Source organism: Conger conger, chromosome 8 (assembly GCF_963514075.1).
Source record: "Conger conger chromosome 8, fConCon1.1, whole genome shotgun sequence".
Classification (NCBI taxonomy): Eukaryota; Metazoa; Chordata; class Actinopteri; order Anguilliformes; family Congridae; genus Conger; species Conger conger.
The window spans coordinates 25,773,020-25,793,805 of record NC_083767.1 but is presented as its reverse complement, the minus strand read 5'-3'; the positions used below and the strand labels follow the sequence as shown (position 1 = coordinate 25,793,805).

The following is a 20,786-nucleotide window of genomic DNA, read 5'->3' as shown; positions in this document are numbered from 1 at the left end:
ATTGTTGGTGCCAGACGGGGTAGTTTTAATATCTCAGAAACTGCTGATCTCCTGCGATTTTCAGGTATCAGTCTCTAGAGTTTACAGTGAATGATGTAAAAAAAAAACTAAAAAAAAACATCCAGTTCTGTTAGCAAACGCTCCTGGTTAATGAAAGAGGTCAGAGGGGAATGGCCAGACTGTTTCAAGCTGACAAGAACTAACTCACTAAAATAACCACATTTCTACAGTGGTATTGTTGAAGTTTGATCAAAATGCTTTTATTAAAACTATGAATGTTTAGAGTGAGCCACAGTTGAAAAATTGTAGAGGAAATATTTCTGTCACTGTTCCTCTTTGTCCCTTTTAGGTGGGGGTAGTTGGCAGTGTTTCGGCAGCAGTGACGTTGAAGAAGCACTCAAGAGTCAAGGTTGTTCAATCTAGAAATCTTTAGTTTAAAATAAAACACCCCATGTGCCAACAGATTAATCTGGGGAATCTTTGCTCCGTGCAAGAAGCTTCAAGAAACCAGAGAATTCCAAAGTTGGAAATATCCTAGCCTTTTTGCAATATAGCTAACCAATCATTTGTCATACAAACACATTGTCTCTCTTAACCCACCATAATATTTTCTGTCACTCTATGAAAGCTGAGCTGTCTTAACCCTCATCTCTGCAATGTCAGGCTGCCCGGCCTGCAATCACCAAACCAAAACATCTCCCAGTGAAGACGCACGCTAATTGGCCCGCAATCAGAAACCAGCGTCATGGCCTTTTAAACACCTGATTAAATGTACTCCTCGTACTTGGTGTGCAGCTCAATACGTCAGAACGGACACACAGTTAATCACTCATGCTGACTTATTCATTTTAACAGCATTAAAGCATTAAACATTATGACTTATCATTGTAGTACTAAACAGCATTTAATATATAGTATAAAGATATATGGAAACATTTAGAGAAAGGATATTTTTGCACATGATTCTCAATGTCATTCTAAACATCATAGTTTTAATAAAAGCATTTTGATCAAACTTCAACAGTATGCAGAAGAGCATCTCTGAACACACAGCATGAAAAACCTTGGAGTGGATGGGCTACAGGTGCAGAAGACCACAATGGGTTCCACTCCTATCAGCAAAAAAAAAAAAAAAAAAGGAACTACAGTGGGCACAGGCTCACCAAACCTGGACAGTTAAAATTGGAAAGATTGCCTGGTCTGATGGATCTCGATTTCTGCTGCAACATGCCATCTGTAGGGTCAGAATTTACATAAACTACATGAATCTGTGGATTTGTCTATTCCACAACCTACCTGAGTATTATTGCTGACCATGTGCATCCCTGTGGTGTGCAGCTCTGCAACAAAAAAATAAGGAAACTTGGCAGACAATACTGTTTTTTGGCACTGACATTCCTATTGTTGGAATATTTAATCATTTAACTCACTTTCCTACAATAGCCTAACATAATATTTGAAGTATAACAACAGTCTTACATGTTATGCAAAAGTAGAAGGCTAACAGCAGAGCTGGCAAATGAAATGGGGTAAGGTCCACAAAATTAATTTTTAAATAAAAGCTGAGTGTGCTCTTTAGCTAAATCAAGAAAAAAGTATTTGTCCCAAACATGGAGCTTACCCCATTCATTGATTACGCCGAACTACCACTACACCGAATCTAAGGACTGTTTTTAAGAAATAAAGCAGCAAGCACTTTACAAACAAAGGTAATGTAAAAAAATAATAAAATTTAATTAAAAAGATTTGTAGGCTATGGTTTCTCTTAAAACTGCTGGAAATTTCTAACATCTGACATCAATACTCTTGGTCATTAATTTTTCATGTGCCAGAATCACCATATTCCTTTCTCTCATGCAGCATTGTGCGGCGGAAGGGTGTTAGGACACGTGTCAGAGTGGAGAAAGAACTCTCACATGATGCTGAGCAGGGGTCACCAACACGGTGCCCACGGGCACCAGGTCGCCCCCAAGGACCACATGAGTCGCCCGCAGGCCTGTTCTAAAAATAGCACAACTCACTAGTGAGCTGCATCTAAAATTTAATTTTACTCTGTTGCTTTTTTTTTTTTTTTATCACACTTGCATTTATATAGATTTTAAAATGACAATATCTTGAAAATATGTTTATTATACAAGAAGTTTAGATAAGTTTAGGTGAACTCTGACCTACTCTAGTTCAAAGAATGTTCCAGAATGCTGCAGCCCGCCTGATCACCAGTCAGCCCAGGTCGGCTCATGTCACCCCGCTTCTCATTGGCCTCCACTGGCTTCCTATTGCCGCACGCATCCGTTTCAAAGCCCTAGTGTTGGCATTTCAGGCTGCTAAGGGGACTGCCCCACCTTACATACAATCCCTGATCACTCCCTACTCCCCAGCTAGACCACTCCGGTCTGCCAGCTCTGGTCGCCTTATGGTTCCCTCTCTACGTGCACCTGGCGGTCGAGCTGCACGTTCACGCCTGTTTTCCGTTCTGGTTCCTCAGTGGTGGAATGACTTGCCTACCACTGTCAGAACAGGAGAATCCCTCCCCCTATTTCGATGCAGACTCAAAACCCACCTTTTCAAACTCTACCTTAGTCCTTCCTCCTGATTTCCCCTACCCCTCCTTTCTGATATCCCTATCCTTGTCTAACCCCCCCCCCCCCCCCCAAAAAAAAGAAAAGAAATGCACTTATGGTGACAACTATGTTTAGAACAGCATTTCATGTGTATTTTGCTAGTTTCTGGATGTGATGCTTTGATTTATGGTAGAACCTATGCACTTGTAAGTCGCTTTGGATTAAAAGCGTCTGCCAAATGACTAAAATGTAAATGTAAAGGTCAGTATTGTGCGTGTGACAAAACAAACTGGTAGCCCTTAGTATGACTCAGTACCCATGAAGTAGCTCTCAGTTTCAAAAAGGTTGGTGACCCCTGATGCTGAGGATACTCCAATAGTGATTGGTGATTAGTGAGTCAGTTGCATACACTGCATGTAGCTCTGGAAAGGCTTCCTTATAGCCCTGTATATGTCGACACACTGTTGACAGGTCCGCGTCAGTGAAGAACTTCTTGAGCAACATGGATTTTGCCACATCAATTAGATTTTTCAGACTATTGGTTGTTGCATCAGTACCAGCAAGTTGCTGCAGCGGTTTCAATAGGGCCAACTCTAGAAAAGACGAAGACTTTATATCGGACCGACTTTCAGTGCTTCCACAAAGAGGAAATTTGTTCACATCCAGAAACTGCACCACTTCCCTTAAGCTTCTGATGTATCTGTGTAGAAATCTTAAGGAACCCTAGACTCTATTATATATATGTTTATTTTTTGGTGTTAGTAAAAAAGAACGCATTTGAGATTTCCAAATATTCATTTTCCAAAAGATTTAATTTTACAGAGACATTTTTGTATTTAATTAAAAAAGTAACATATTACTGTAAGCAATTGGCTACTTTTTACATAAAAACTTGATCAAGGCTGTCTGAGATCAGAAGCAAGCAGCCAGCCAAAGTCTGCAGAAGAACTGTGGCAAGTTCTCCAAAATGCTTGGAACAACCTCCCTGCTGATTGTCTTACAGAACTGCAGGAGAGCATTGGCTATCTCAGAAAAGTGATGCAGTTTTAACCCTGAAGGGTGGTCACAAAAAAATATTGATTTGATTCAGTTTTTAGCTATTCTGCCAAATTACTCAAATGTAGTGTAAAATGTATTGTACGTTTATTTAGGACCTTTCATTGAATTATTTTTGAAAGAATCTTATCTGTATAGAATGTTAGCAGGTGCCTAAGACTTTTGCACAGTACTGTAGTGTCGGTTTTTCTCAACCTGTGTTTTTCCCCAAGAGACATGATATAGTATTCAAGTGGCTATGGCTAGATGCATGCCTGTAGAATCCCGTCCTTTTATAATGCCGTTTTCCAGTTAATAAACCCCGTCTTGGTAAAAAAAAAAAAAAATAGATCTCTTTGTCATTTGTGCTTGAAAACTAGCGGCAGGGGTATTATTAAACAGAATAACTTTTTATAATAAGAATAATATTTTTTTGCTGTGGGCAAACGTCAACCTCTACAAGTGACACACAAACACCGACAAATGTAGAGAGTGACAGTAGAGTGGTCCGTCTCCCAGTTTTAAACTGCCAAATCAACCAATCAGAAATTAGTTGTCAGTTTTTTTTTTTGTTGTTGATATTTTGAATAGAATATTATGATAGAACATTAAGTCTCCTGAACTGAGAAATAATCCCCAAATCCTAACCTTAACCATTAGTAAATTTAAAAAACAACAGACCCTCGATCACAATGAAAATAAGTCTGACTTTCTTGTTTTTATCCTTGTTTTTTTAAACTTCGGGCAATGTTGCTACGGCAAGCTGGAAACTAGTTTTTGTGTTGAATTATATTAGCGAGCCATTACTGGACAATACTAGTGAACGTATAGAACTACAATTCCCTGTAGTACGTCCCATGGCGCTAAATACGAAAATGGCACCGAAATGTTGTGGCTTTGATACAACCGCGACAATGCAATATGTAAAAAGTTTTTAGTTTTCTAACAGGGTGTTTTTTACTTTGTAGGCTTAGCGAAGATCTGATATTGTATTGGTAATCATGTTAAACCAATTTTCTATTGAGCGAGTATTATTCTCACGGTAATCTATACTATATTTCTATAGTAATCTAATCTATATTTCTAACATTCATGTGACAATTTTTACTGTCTATTAACCATGTATGGGTAACTATAGGAGTGAACTTGGCTGTGTGTTGGGCTCGTGCCCGTACGGACAATTCAAAGTTGTTTTGGGATTTATAAAAGGAAATTGCGCACTGGCGCAAGGTGATATAGATCGTAATATTTTTTGCCGTACGTACATTTCCTCTTTTCTATTAATGCCAACATTTAGTGAGGATTGGAGTTTTGTAAATGAGGCCCCTAGACTGCAGAAAACTAAATATATTGACCAGGCTCATGCCTGGTCAATATAAGGAAAGAAATTCCTCTGCTCAAGAAAGCATATACTTTGCCAATGTATATTACCGGCACTTTTGACAAATATGCACAAAATAAGCTGTAAACTAAAAAAATAATAGTTTAAGATTTATTTTCCATCATGCGTAAGTGTGCTTGATTCAGTCTTACATTTTAAAAATATTTTTTCCCCCAAAAAACAGGTCCCACAATTATTGGCACCCCTGGTTTAATACTTTGTGTAAACCCTGGCAAAGATGACAGCGAAGGGTCATTGCTATCCTTGGGATACCCCCCTCTTCAGTTCAGACCACAGGTTTTTCATGGGACGGTAAAAAAAATAGGTTGGAAAAGTCTGGAGACTGATATAGCCATTGCAGAACATTTAAAATAAATAGCATTCCATTTTACTAGGGGACACCACAGTGACCTCATCCCCCAGTGCAAGGAACCTCAAAGTGGTGATGGACAATAGGCTGGCCCTGTCCAAGAACTCTGCGGCGGTGACCCGGGCATGCTGGACTACTGCAATTCTCTGCTGGCTGGCCTTCCAGCATCTGCCATCAAACTAACATTAGACCAGAGTAGTTATTAACCAACTAATCAATTAACATGCCCGTCATTATTCTCACCTGCCGCTGCTCCTCCGTTCCTAATTACTAACACTTATTAACCGACTAACATTAGATCAGCGTAGATACTAACACATTAACCAATTACCCATTAATCATCCCTCGTTCAGTATCCACTCCCATTTCCTCCCTGTTCCCAGTGTTACTCCCTTTGCATGCTGATCACTTCCATCTGCATCTTGTTTCCACTTAATCAATGACCGTGATTCTAAGCAGCATTCCGCTCTGCTACTTAAGCGCTTTTCTTTCTAGCACTCATTGTGAAATTGTCCCTCTTTTGCCTTGATACTTTTGAGTGGTATGCCTTGCCTTGTTTTGATTATTCAGTGTATGACTTTTCTTCGTCCCACAACTACGTCTTCTGTCTGCCATGCTCTGAACCCTGTCTGTTTGACCACGCTTCTTCCTGCCACTTGTTGTACCCAGCCTCCACTGCCTGCCTTCAGTTCAACGCGGCTTGTCAAAGACCCCTGCCTGATTTCTACTACCCTGACTTTCAGCCTGTTTCAGACGCCTCTCCTGGATCACCGTTCTGCACTCCGCTTCGCTGATTGTTTCTCCTGGCTTTCGACCCACACCCAGCTCTCGACTATGACTCAGCCCTGCCCTAATGTGCCAAGCCTTTGTGGATTGCTTACTCCACTGTTGGACCTTTGCATGGACTTGATTTTCGTACTTGCTTCGTGTTTTTACTGTTATTAAAATCTCCTATGGGGAGCTTTTCCTATATACTGTACCTAAACATGTAATTCTGAACTCCAAAGCCTGTAATCTCTTACAAGGGGATTTCAATTCTAACAAAGCATGGCACTATAAGTCGCTGCAGTGCGCCTATATGCAGCTACAGTTAGATTGTCAATGTCCAAATATTTATAGACCTGACCAAGTCATTATTTTTCCACATATGTCTACTACAGGATAATGGACTTGGAAGTAAATTATATTTTTTTCCATTGGGTTTAGTAGGACAATTATTCAGGAGAAAAAACCCTTAAAGTGACCCATCCATATGTACTGTATAACTGGTGGCAACATGACGGTTTGAGGCTCATTTGATACCTTGGACCCTTGATGACTTAAAGCCATTCAGCCAAGAACTGTGTTTTATACTGTATCAGCATAATTTACAGCTGAATCTAGTCCCAGCCCTAAATGACCATAGAGATCCATTGAAACTCAGTTTTAGTATCACTTGTAGGACAACCTGAAAATAAGATATCCGTGACCTATCATCCATCAGAGTCTGGATATCAGGACGTCATGGCATGCAAAGGATATGTAACCAAGTATGAAAAAATGTCAATTTAATCTATGATTGTTAATTTATCCAATTCCTTTTGAGCCCCTAAAAATGTGGGGTTTCCTACATCGTTCACCTGATTTAGATGGAAATACCCTCAAATTAAGACTTTCAGCTTTAATTTAAGGGCATTTACTTCCAATTCCAATATCCTGTGGTAGACAGCAAAAAAAAAAGTCTAAATATTTATGGCCCCAACTGTAGCTACAAATAAAAATGTGCCTTGCATTATTAGTAAAGGCTAACAGTTGTCTACAACGACCAATGCAAATTTAACAATATCAATATCAAGAACATAAGAAAAAATGTAAGTTTCACAAGCAGTAATATGTATATCTTTGCCATGTTCACATTACCCATGAGTTCATACTTCATCTGCTTCTGCTTCAAATCCCCCAAATCCATGTCAGCATTGCTAGAATTTGCTTTAGCTATGCAAATGAGTAGGAAAAAATACCATGGTGTAAATAGCAGCTGGGGTGCGATGTGTGGCCGGTGTGAATGCCTACCCCCACTTACCAAAAACAGATCCTAAGACCATAAATGACCACTCCATCCTGAAAGAGACATCCCTGTAAAATCAATGGTATGCTTGTATATTTATTGCAAATTTAGTGATAGTAGAATTACATGGTATAATTACACAATAATTAATATTTATGCAAATACAGTGTGTTTATATAAAATCATGTAATGTTCTTCTGTTCGCAAAAAATTGCTATCACCCCTCTTGGGAGGTCAACTTTATTTTTGAATAATATAAAACAAACATATATACATGGACTTGGAAGTAGTGTGAAAAAGTGTTTGCCTGATTTCTTATTTTTTTGCATGTAAATATTAGTCAAAGACAACACAAGTAAACACAAAATGCAGTTTTTAAATGAAGGTTTTTATTATTAAGTGAGAAAAAAAATCCAAACCTACATGGCCCTGTGTGAAAAAGTGATTGCCCCCTAAACCTAATAACTGGTTATTAGCAGCAACAACTGCAATCAAGCATTTGCGATAACTTGCAATGAGTCTCTTACAGCGCTGTGGAGGAATTTTGGCCCACTCATCTTTGCAGAATTGTTGTAATTCAGCCACATTGGAGGGTTTTCAAGTATGAACCGCCTTTTTAAGGTCATGCCACAGCATCTCAATAGGATTCAGGTCAGTACTTTGACTAGGCCACTCCAAAGTCTTCATTTTGTTTTTCTTCAGCCATTCAGAGGTGGACTTGCTGGTGTGTTTTGGATCATTGTCCTGCTGCAGAACCCAAGTTTGTATCAGCTTGAGGTCACGAACAGATGACCGGACATTCTCCTTCAGGATTTTTTGGTAGACAGCAGAATTCATGGTTCCATTTATCACAGCAAGTCTTCCAGGTCATGAAGCAGCAAAACAGCCCCAGACCATCACACTACCACCACCACATTTTACTGTTGGTATGATGTTCTTTTTCTGAAATGCGGTGTTACTTTTTTACGCCAGATGTAATGGGACACACACCTTCCAAAAAGTTCAACTTTTGTCTCGTCAGACCACAGAGTATTTTCCCAAAAGTCTTGGGGAACATCAAGATGTTTTCTGGCAAAATTGAGACAAGCCTTAATGTTCTTTTTGCTCAGCAGTGGTTTTCGTCTTGGAACTCTGCCATGCAGGCCATTTTTGCCCAGTCTCTTTCTTATGGTGGAGTCATGAACACTGACCTTAACTGAGGCAAGTGAGGCCTGCAGTTCTTTGGATGTTGTTGTGGGGTCTTTTGTGACCTCTTGGATGAGTCGTCACTGCGCTCTTGGGGTAATTTTGGTTGGCCGGCTACTCCTGGTAAGGTTCACCACTGTTCCATGTTTTCGCCATTTGTGGATAATGGCTCTCACTGTGGTTCGCTGGAGTCCCAAAGCTTTAGAAATGGCTTAATAACATTTTCTAGACTGATAGATAAACCACAGTTAAGTTATGTTTTAACAGGGGGGGCAATCACTTTTTCACACAGGGCCATGTAGGTTGGGATTTTTTTTCTCCCTTAATAAAAACCTTCATTTAAAAACTGCATTTTGTGTTTACTTTGACTAATATTTAAATTTGTTTGATGATCTGAAACATTTAAGTGTGACAAATCAGGAAGGGGGCAAACACTTTTTCACACCACTGTACATTGGTAATTTTGAGAGAGAGGGGGAGAGAGAGTGAGAGAGAGAGTGGAGAAAGAAAACAGTATGAAGCCTTTGAGGGGAGGGTAAAACAAAATAGAGTTACTAAAAATAACAATAAAAGAAAAAAAGAATAGTAATAAAAAGAATAATGAAGTGTGGAAAGAGTGACTTGTGTACACATATGGACATGCAGACCAACGGGCAGATAGACAGGAGGATGAACAGACAGACAGGTGGACAAGTGGGTGGACAGGCCGGATAATAATAATGAAAGTATGAATATGAATAACACATTCTTAAATACAAAAGAAAAAAATACAAAAATAAATAAAATAAAAATAACAAATAAAAAGCAAAACAAAAAAAAGGAACAGTAAAAGGAAAATATGCATGATTATGGATGGGTTGGATTAAGATATGGCATTGCATGGATAGTGTTTCTAGAGTATGTGAGTATATGTTGGTTAGGGTGGGGTTGGGGGATTAGTCCACAGGCAAATTGAATGATTTTATGAAAGGACCCCAAATGTTTGCCAAGTGTGAGCTTTGGTGCTGGTGTGAGATTAGTTCCATGGATATGTGTTCTTTGAGTAGATTTAACCATTGTGTTATGTTTACTTTGGGTCTCGTTTTCCAGTTTAAGAGGATGGTTTTCTTGGCGATAGCTAGGGCAATGAGTATAGGTTTGGTATTTTGATTTGGTGGGTTGATTTTTGAGAGGTCTCCTAGTAGATGGACAGAATGGTATGCTGCAGCTCATAATGACAGATATTTGGTCTGTGACTTGTTTCCAGAAATGGTGTTGGCGGGTAGAGCCAGGTTGAGTGGAAGTAATTATTTGGGGTATTCAAAGAGCAATGAGTGCAAGTGTCTGAGTCCACAAATCCCATTTTATACATCTTTTGGTGGGTGATATGAGTTCTGTGAATTACCTTGTATTGTATTAGTTGCAGGTTAGTATTGGTGGTCATCATGAAGGTGTTCCTACAGATTTGAGTCCGAATTGTCTTTTTCCCAGGAGGGATATTGTTGATGGTTGATATTAGTTTGTATAATTTGGAGAGAATGTTTTTGGTGTTATTTTTTTTATTTCATCCATTAGCGGAGGTGGTTGTAAGTAGTTGTTCATTATTTTAAAACAGATTTTAATTGAAAGTACTGGAGGTATTGCGCTTTCCCAATATTATACTTATGGACCAAATCCTGGAAGGTGCCGTCCTGAAAGATGTGTTGAAGATGTGCGATACCTTTTTGTTTCCATGAGGTGAAGGAGAGTGGTGTTTTGTTAATCAAGAAGTCAGGATTGTGCCATATTGCAGTGTATTTGCATGGGGTCATTGTGAATTTAAAGATTTTGTAAATTTTCCGCCAGGCATTCAGAGTTGTTGAAATGACAGTGTTTTTGAAGTTTGAGTTGAGTTTTATAGAGGCACTGAGGAATGGTAGATCGGAGTTGGAAATTTCTTTACATTCTGATCTATTTCTATCCATGGGTTGTCCTATTGGTTGGGATGAATCCAGTTTGTGATGTAGTTTAGCTGGTTTGCCAAATAGTATTGCTAAAAGTTTGGGGCTTCCAGTCCTCCTTGAGTTTTGAGTTTCTGTAAGGTAGAAAGTTCGATCCGGGGTGTTTTATTCTTCCAATAGAATTTAGTTGTGATGGTGTTTAATGAACTAAACCAATTTGTGGTGGGCTGGGTTGGAATCATTCTGAAGAGGTAGTAAATTTTTGGTAGTATGGTCATTTTTACAGTTGCTATTCTGCCAATTAGAGATAGTGGTAAGTTTGTCCAACGGTTTAAATCATCTTCAACTGTATTTATTAACGGAATGAAATTAATGAGGAACCACTCTGACAGCTTGGTGGAAATATTTATACCCAGATATGTAATATTGCTAGTGGAGGTGAGGGGTGAGTTCTGAGATGTAGCATTCCAGTCGGCACTATTTATGGGTAAAATGGTTGATTTTGTCCAATTTATAGCATAGTCGGATATTTGAGAGAATGAATTAATGAGACTGAAGACCTCATGCAGGGAGTTTGATGGGTCTTGTAGGTACAGCAATATGTTGTCTGCGTAAAGGCTGATTTTGTGGTGTGTAGAGAGGGTATGGATTCCTTTTATTTTATTGTTTTGATGTATTGCAGCAGCTAGTGGTTCAATGAACAAGGCGAATAAAGCTGGTGAGTGGGCATCCTTGCCTGGTCCCTCTGTGCAGTGTGAATCTCTGTGATGTTAGTCCATTAGTAGAAACTGTGGCCATTGGTGTATATAATATTTTTATCCAGTGAATAAACAATTCTCCAAAGCCAAATTTGTTGAGTGTTTTAAACAGGAATGTTCAATTTACTCTGTCAAATGCCTTTTCTGAATCCAGTGATTATTGTTTTAGTTTTGTTTTGATTTGATGTATGAATTAAATTAAAAGGCCTACGCACATTGTTTGAAGAGTGTCTTCCTTTGATAAATCCGGTTTGATCTGGATGGATTAGTGATGGGGTAACCATTTCAATTCGGGTGGCTAGTGCTTTACTGATCATTTTGAGATCGGTGTTGATGAGCGATAGGGGGCGGTAGCTGGAAAATAGGGTTGGGTCTTTATCAGGCTTCAGTAATACTGAGAGGGCTGTGTTCATTTTTGAGTTTTGTTTGATGTTAACTGTCATTCTGAAGAAGAGTGGAGAGATTGTGTTCCAGAAGTGCTTCAAGAACTCAGCTGGGAAAATCAGGTCCTGGTGCTTTATTGTCAGGCATCATCCAGTGTTAGGGGTGCTTCTGGTTCAATTGCTAGTTTTTCGTTAAGACGAGGTAGGTCTACATGGTTAAAAAAGGAGAGGGTATCTAATAAATTTGGCAAGCATAATGCCTTTGAACAAGGCATCAGTGCACGAGGACGTAATCACAAAAAAAGTTTGCTATAGATGTAATTTATTGAACATTCATAAGTAACGTTTTCCACATGTTCACAAAGGTACAACAGAGGGCATTTCAAGGCCTTTAAATTAGGTCTGGTGTAAATAAAATTGATTCGATATAAATACTAGGCCAAGTTGGCTCTTTCCTACAATCAGTACCCTAAACATACAATATTGACTCGTCTTAGGCAAATTCATTGAACAATGCTGAAATCTGCACAAGAAATATCCACCTTCATGTTTCAAACTGAAGTCAAACAATGCGATGTGCAAACACAAGGCTTTGAAGCCAGGTTCTGACCCCTTTTTTCCTTGAAACATTTACTCCTTTCCAGGCTCATGTAAGATAGACATGAATGCTGTGTCCACATCAGCATACTTGCTTAAAACTATGTATACAATTGGATACAAGTCGTGTACAACTTGAATACTCAATAGTAAGCAAGTAAGCAATTTCAAACATCGCCCAGTTCTGCATTTGCCACCAAGTATAGCTGGATGACACACTTTCTCTGGCTTGGATTAAACACCATATGATGCATCTGGACAAAAAACCAATGCATTTCCTGTGCAGAGAGAAAGGGCCTTGCACTACCACAGGAGGACCAACAAAACTAGAGAAAATTATTAGACAAGACAAGTTAGTGTGTGAAAACCACAGAACAAAGCAGACTCCCTTGTGCCGAAAATTAAAACCGCACAAACATCACTGCTTAGAAGCTGCTACTGTCACCTTTCATTGTTTGGAGAGTTTTACATTGTCCTTTGGTTGTTTGGAAATGAGATGGAGAATAACAAAAGGTCCAAGAGCAAAGAGCATTTCCAATCATTTTAGAAGTGAGCTGGCCCTTACACTGTGAACTATGCAATCCATGAACAATGCACTTTTTCCTTGAATTTAATGTACATGCTCTAATCCTGTGCATGTTTAAATTATTCTCATATGGCGTCATAAATTGATGATGGCTATATGCAGAAAGCCAAATAAGCATCCAAGATGCTTAACATTGTGGGGGGGGTCACAATTTAGTGAACAGGAGCTATTGGTATTTTTTATTTTTTATTAACAAGGTACTGTATCCCCAACTAAATAGAGCCACCTTTTTATTGTAACACAATACAGCTGTGAAGCTGCCAGACCAGTCCTTTGACTTATGATAGAAAAGTATATTCTTTCAGTGACCCCTGCTTTGTTCTTCTTCTTTTGGATGCATAACAGAAAGGAAAAAAGAAAAATAAAGTGAGTAATGCAAGGAAAATTACTGGACTGAAAGAGAATTTGAAATGACAGTAACCTGCATTCAAGGTTGTCCACATTTTCAAATGTGGAAATCTGTGGATTTATTAGTTAAGACTTCTGGTTAGGTTTTGCTCCCTCACGATAGCAAGCGATAGCTTATTTAAACAAGACTTTTTCAGCTAGTTCAATGAGCTTTAGATTCTAGTTTTAACGCAAAAGCGTTTTTCTGCTACAGCCAAATGCTTTCATGTACTTATAAGTATGAAGCATAACTTAATAATTTTTTTCATTATTATTAGTGCTTCTGATACATTTTCCCTTCTGTCTGCCCGAAAGTAAAACTGAGGTTCAAACCACAAAAAGAAAAACAGTTTAACAGAGCTCTATGGACTAACATTGACACATCAAGTATTAAGTTAAGTGCAGGAAGCAGGATTGTTCCCAGGCCCCAGTGCTACAGCGGTAGGCCCCATTCCACTTCTACAGGTGCTGTTCCCGTGATCTGTCAGGTTTCTTCTTGTACGATGGCCATCGGCACACGGGACAGCAGTGCCGCCCAGCAGCCAGCCAGACCACGATGCACTGCTGGTGGAAAACGTGACCACACGGCAGCCCCATTACGAGGCAACCATCTGCAAAGTTCTCCAGGCAAACGACACACTCCGTGCAATGGAGCATGCCAGTGGGCCAGGATGACCAATCTGCCTCCCAGCCCTCTCCGCTACCGTTTATGTTGCATGCCTCATACCCTTCATCTCCCACTGAACCAGTCCCACTTCCCAAACCTTCCTGCTCGCATGAGAACTTTGAGGCCCCCTCATCCTCACCCCCACAGTGATCATCATCAGATGATTCATCCTGCTCACTCCTGGACTCGCCCTCTAATTCGCCGCCACCATTGTGGAGGCCATCCTCATCCACCCCACTGCATGCCGCTCTCCTGCGTCTGTGGTGCCTGAAGTGCCAGGTGGAGAGGCTGGTGATGTAGTCGGTGGGGATGAGCGAATGGAGCCAGAGGTCAGGGAAGGCAAGCCTTTCCAGAAGGAAGTCTGGGTCATCGTCCCAGTCAGACTCATTGGGGAAGTTGTGGAAGGAGGCGATTGGGTGGATGAGGTAGCTGGTATACCAGTCCCAAAGGCTTGACAGCCACTCCAGATTGTTGGCATTAATTTCATCCTCATTGTTGTTCCGCCGTCTCTTCTTCTCAAAGTAGTCGACAAGCAGACCATGACCAAGGTAAGTACTGAGGAAAAGTGCTGGGTGGGAGGAGTAGAAGGTCCAGTCAGCCCTCACCCATGAGGCAAGTGCTGTGGTGTCAGCATACCGTAGCAGCTTCAGGCTGTACTCATAGAAGCTGTCCAGGTATGGCAACTGCAGGAAGCCCAGTATAGGCAGCCAGGAGATGATTAGTAGGGAGTTGTAGGTCCCCAGGGTGCTGATGAGAACTACAAAGCGTTTCACTGTGGCACCCTGCGTGATGAACAGGTCCATCCAGGCCATCAGGTTGACCATGACCAGGCTGAGTACAAAGAGGTCATTGACTTCGGGCTGAACTGAACGCAGGAAGGTGTCCATGGCATGGAGGGAGATGAACTCCCCGGTGCTGTTCCCGTATCGGTACATGCCTTCAGGGGTCTTCAGCACATACGAGGGTACCTGGGACACTCCGATCTCCTTCAGGCGGCTCTCAGCGGCCCAGCCACGTGTGTCTACAAAGATGAACTCAATGCGCCCCGTGAACTTGACACTTAGTGCCGAGAAGAAGGCCGGTGGCTGGGCCAGCTCGGCGAACAGGAACATCTTCACTGGATGGTGCTCGCTGGCAAGCCACTCCTGCTCCAGCTGACGTGGCATGCAGAGGGTCTTGATCCTCGATGCCACATGCGCAGTCATCCACTTGAAGATGGGCTCCGTCTCCACGCGCCTACCATCATACTCCTTAAGCATAACTCTTCCTTTGGAAGTGTTGGTCTGAGGTACAGACATGATGAGTGTCGATTTCAGCCAGCCACGTTTCCGACAGTACCTACCAGGGGAGAAAAGAGAATAAGGCAGATTAATGCATGACAATGTCTTAATATGTTCTAGCCAGGTCCTGACAAATATATTCATGGAGTTTGAGGATCCAAGATCCCAATAATTCTGAAAAGTTCAATTGTCAAAAACCCCTCCAAATGTGTTCTCGAACCTTATCAGAAATTATAGATAAAGTCTCATGGCCATCATCTTTGCCAAGGGCGTTTGCACAAGGTATTAAAGCAGGAGTGCCAATAATTGCGAAACATGAGTTGCACATGCGTGGTTCTGCTAGTATTGGGTCAAACCAATGACAATTGTTTTTTTAGTGATAACATGAAAATAATTCTGCACCAAAAGGGAATTTTAACATAACGTTTTGAAGGGTTAAATAACTGGTATATGGAACAAGTGTTTGGCCATTACAACTGCCTGTATAATGTGGTACATACTGAGGGTAATGGTTGGTATGTTCTGGGGGAGGGGCCTAAGGGTTAAAAGAGCCCCATTTCCATTCCTCTGAGAGAGAGTAGCTGTGGTTTAGTTGATTAATAATTGTGTTTTGTTGCCTTTGTATATGTATGTAGGTATGTATGTAAGGCATTACATACATTATAAAATGTTAAATCTCATCTCAAGAAAAGCTAAAACACTGAGGGACCATAGCATAATGGCCACACCAGATACAAAAAAAGGCAGAGAAGCCTATGTATTGGCAGGCAATTATGGCACACATTTAGTTTGGGTACACAATACATCAGAATGCAAATCCCTAATTAAGTCCTTTATTGTGTTGGCAGTGTATTCTGGCTCAGTGCATTATTAAGTTCCTCCCAATTAGTTTGGACGCATTTCTCCACAAATTGGCAGACAGAATGTTTTTGTAGACTTCTGAATTCACCCAGCTGTTCCATCATGAATAATGATTAGAGAGCCCTCTCCAGAAGCAGCCATGCAAGCCGAAATCCATTACACTTCCTCCACCGTGCTTCACAGATCAGCTCATTTGTTTCATGTGCAGATCCCTTCTTTCTCCACACTTTGGCCTTCCCATCACTTTGGTAGAGGTTAATCTTGGTCTTGTCAGTCCATAAAACTTTATTCCAGAACCTTTGTGGCGCATCTCTGTACTTCTTTGCAAACTGTATCTCACCTTCCGATTCTTACTACCGATGAGTGGATTGCAACTTGTGGTACTCACCGGTAACTTCAGACTGTCTTTGATCACCCTGGAGCTGATCATTGGCTGAGTTTTTGCCATTCTGGCTATTCTTCGATCCATTCGAATGGTAGTCTTTCGTTTTATTCCACGTCTCTGGTTTTGCTTTCCATTTTAAAGTATAGGAGATCATTTTAGCCGAGCAGCCTATTATTTTCTGCACTTCTTTATACGTTTTTCCCTCTCCAATCAACGTTTTAATCAAAGTACGCTGTTCTTTTGAACAATGTCTGGAACGACCCATTTTTCTCAGGTTTTCAGAGAGAAATGCATGCAAACATGTGCTGGCTTCATCCTTAAATAAGGGCCACCTGATTCACACCTGTTTTTGTGCTGAGCACATTTCAGGCACACAAGAACTGAATCTACACTAAGTTACTTCCAACCCATTTCTAGGACTAAGATCATGGCACAGTAGTTCTTCTAAGCAACAACTCAGATTAAAGCACCTTTAGAGAATCTCAATTGGGGACAATGTCCTGACCGTTAAATAAATCAAAGGCAATGTCATAGTTCAATATGCAAGAAACTAAAGGTGTGGTTTTGTGTGTTGATCTGAAGCAGCATCAGGTATAAATTAACTCCTTGCGCCCTTTTTCTTTCCTTAGGCATCCCCAGCAACTCATGGTCAATTTGGTGGAGCCATCCACAGCAACAGGCAGAACCTACTGTCAAAGTCCAAATGAAAGGAGCAAAGCATCTTCAACCCATGACCAGTGGCTTCAAAATAAAACGATCTTCGCATCTACACGTAGCTGTGCACTACACACATTTTTGCTGGCTTGAGCTTCCTTATTATATAGGCTAATTTAATTTTCTGTTTTCATTCATGTGATGATAAATGCAAAACTGAAATAATATTTGAGGTGAAAAAGAAAATCACAGGCAACATAAGGATTAGACCGACCTACCCACCATATACCCTGAAGTCTGCTGTTGCTCAGCCAATAGCAGGCACAACACAAAAACTTCAGAAGATGTAAAGTAGTGTCTATCCATATTAAACAAGACCAGGCATGCCTCGATTAGCCGGACCCTGATGCATTACATTACATGACATTATTGGCATTTGGCAGACGCTCTTATCCAGAGCGACGTACAACAAAGTGCATACCCATAACCAGGGGTAAGTGCGCTGAAAGACCCTAGAGGGAAGTACAATTTCAATTGCTACCCGTACAACAAAGATAAGGACGAGGGCCTATTTTATTATTTTTTTATTTATTATTATTTTTTTTAAATCAACAAATAAACAAAGCAAAAGTGACCAAACTTAACTATCCAAATACTGCTTACCTAGCCAACTAAAAATACCAAAACACTATGTAAATCACAAAGACAACAATTAAGGTTCACAGGGAGGTAGGGAGGGATGGGGAGAGGTGCTGCTTGAAGAGGTGCGTCTTCAGTTTGCGCTTGAAGGTGGGGAGAGATTCTACAGTTCTGACCTCAACGGGGAGTTCGTTCCACCACCGTGGAGCCAGAACAGACAGTAGTCGTGAGCGTGAGGTGGAGGTTCGGAGAGGGAGAGGTGCCAAGTGGCCTGTGGAGGCTGAACGAAGAGGTCTGTCAGGGGTGTAGGGTCTGATGATTTTTTGTAGGTAAGCTGGGGAAGACCCCTTAACTGCTTGGAAGCACCAATGTTTTCAATTTGATGCGAGCCATGACAGGCTGCCAGTGGAGGGAAGTAAGCAGGGGGGTGACGTGTGAGTATTTGGGGAGGTTGAAGACCAGACGAGCTGCTGCATTCTGCAGTAGTCCAGGCGGGACAGAACCATCGCTTGGATCAGGAGCTGGGTCGAGTAGGGGGTGAGAAAGGGGCGGATTCTCCGTATGTTGTATAGGAAGAACCTGCATGACCGGGTCACCGCCGGGTCCCTCAGGGATACCACACCCCATGGAGAGATCCAGGTGAGGAGAGGTATTAGTAGGGATGAATATCATTTCAGTCTTGCCTGGGTTGAGCTTTAGATAGTGGTTGTCCATCCAGCTCTGGATGTCACTCAGGCAAGCAGAGATACGGGCAGAAACCTGTGTATCAGATGGTGGGAACGAGATGAAGAGTTGGGTATCATCCGCAACTAAGTATGTGTGGCAGAAACTATTTGGGTTGACCCATACCTGTCAGCGCAGAAGTGGATTAAATATATAGAATAAAGAATAAAAATATCTAAGATTATTCCGGCGATAAAACAGCCCTCCCATGAAACCAGAAGTGATGTTAAATATAACTCCCATTTATATGATACATTTACTTCTTCCACTGAGGCATTTCCATGTCAGTGGGTTACTTGTATTAATTAACACAGAATGTCAGAAAATGTGTTTTGTGGCTTTAAGAGCATTGCACTGCGGGTTCAGTTGCGAGAGGGAACTTGAGATGGCTGTGGCAGAGGACAGGTAGCTGCTACACGTTGTTTTAAATGTATTGATTCTAATAGCTATATTGGAAATACTGCAAAAACAAACAAGCCATAAAATAAATACCATGTGCTTCACGGAATCCAAGCAGGATAAGGTTAAGGTACATGACTGGGATATGCAAGGTCGGCGGTTCGATCCCCGGTGTAGCCACAATAAGATCCACTGGGACCTTGAGAGGATTGTCCCCTGCTTAGTCTAATCAACTGTACGTCACTCTGGATTAAGGATGTGACAAATCATCAGTTTTTGTAACCGGTTACCATCCCATTTTTTTCAACTGTTACCATTCACTGTTCACCGATACTGCTTATGACCGCTAGGGGTCATATCTTTTTTCTTTTTTTGAACTGAATTACTGAGAATTATTATTATTATTTTTTTAAAGATATTCTTTAGGCCTTTTTCAGCTTTATTGGACAGTATAGTATAGAGAGACAGGAAGAATGGGAGCGAGAGAGAGGGAAAGACATGCGACAAATGTCAGACGGTCGGATTCGAACCGCCGACGTCGCGGCTCGCAATGAGCATGCGGTCAGTGCTCTACAGACTGCGCCACCGAGACACCCATTACTGAGAAATTTAATTGCATTTTCAAACTTTATTTTGGGCCATCTCAATTGTTAAATGTCAACAATCTAAGTCCGATAATGGTAAATCAGCCTAATCGCCAAATTAAATATTCACATTCACATTGACATTGTGCAGTGTAACCTCACAGTTGCAGAAATCCCTATAGTTTAGGTGTCATTTTTTTTAATGCATCGGTTAAAATTATAATTCTTCATGTTTTCATCCCTCGTCCCTATGGCTTCTGACACGATTGGCATGTAATCTGTAAATATCCTGCTGTGAACAACTTTGTTACACGCATTATTTGGCTGATAGAATATAACACCGGGTCTATTTTACCATAGGTGACTGGTCTAATGATTTTACTTTCCTGCCAATACAGGTCTCTGAACAATTTAATATATTTTTATGTAACAGTAAACTTGCATTTTATATTCCAATGCATTTTTATATAGCGTGGGACAATCATGGTGGTAAGATTAACATGTCCATTTTTTCATTGAAAGCGGGGAATTTTCTCTTTCAATATCTGATGGATAAATAGCCTAATGATAATGTATTGCTTTATTTATTTTTATGTAGATACCGCATAGTGGAAAGCGAAGTTCAGTTTGCCATTCGTTTTAATTTGCGTGTCAATGAATAAACACAGATGAAGAAATAAGAAGAATAAGCCATAAGTGAACTAACATCTACAGATTTAAAACACCCAAAAAATTTGACAACTATAGTACTGTAGCATTCAATTCCATGCAGTGTTTGCATTCTTAACCCTCTAAAATGGCCGCCGATTGCTTGTGGACAACGTATTGTAATATTTAGTGCAACATTTGTCCAATAATGTATTGCTTCGTTTATTTGTAGATACAGGATAGTGGAAAGCTACGTTCAGTTTTTTGGTAGTTTGAATTTGCGTGTCAACGAATAAACACGGATCTTCTGTGAACCTTAAGAAACCACATAGCATTCATTTCATGTGGTTTTTGCATTTGAAACCCCCTGAAATGGCCAGATTGCTTGCACAAACTACTGAAGCTTGTAAATTTTCAGTTTAGAATAGTTTAGAACTGCAATAATATGCCTAGTGATGAACATGAACATGAACATTAATTTTAAACTGAGCTTACGGTTATAGGTTAGGTGTTCTTAATTGAATTAGCTGAACTCTGTAAATAAACAGATAAACAATAAATTGTTACCCTAGCGATTTGATCAAATCAGAATCTGTTGTAAGATCCTGATCAGCTGTAACATTCAATATAAAATGCATGGAATATTTATCAGTACAACAACGGCATTATTGGTTTTTTTCCCCGAAGTACAAAGGTAGCTAACTTTAGCTAGCCTAGACATTTGCTGCCTGCCTAAC

At 40.5% G+C, this 20,786-nt stretch overlaps 1 protein-coding gene across 2 annotated transcripts in view; it reads right to left on the bottom strand.

Moving 5' to 3' along the window:
- Positions 1-11,944: 11,944 nt before the first annotated feature.
- rnf103 (ring finger protein 103) overlaps positions 11,945-20,786 on the bottom strand; it is a 43,916-nt gene continuing 35,074 nt past the window's right edge. For both annotated transcript variants that reach the window (XM_061253096.1, XM_061253097.1), the window contains exon 4: positions 11,945-15,214. In XM_061253096.1, the coding sequence (XP_061109080.1) occupies positions 13,669-15,214 (1,546 nt within the window). In that variant the 3' untranslated portion in view covers positions 11,945-13,668. The remainder of the gene's footprint in view (positions 15,215-20,786) is intronic.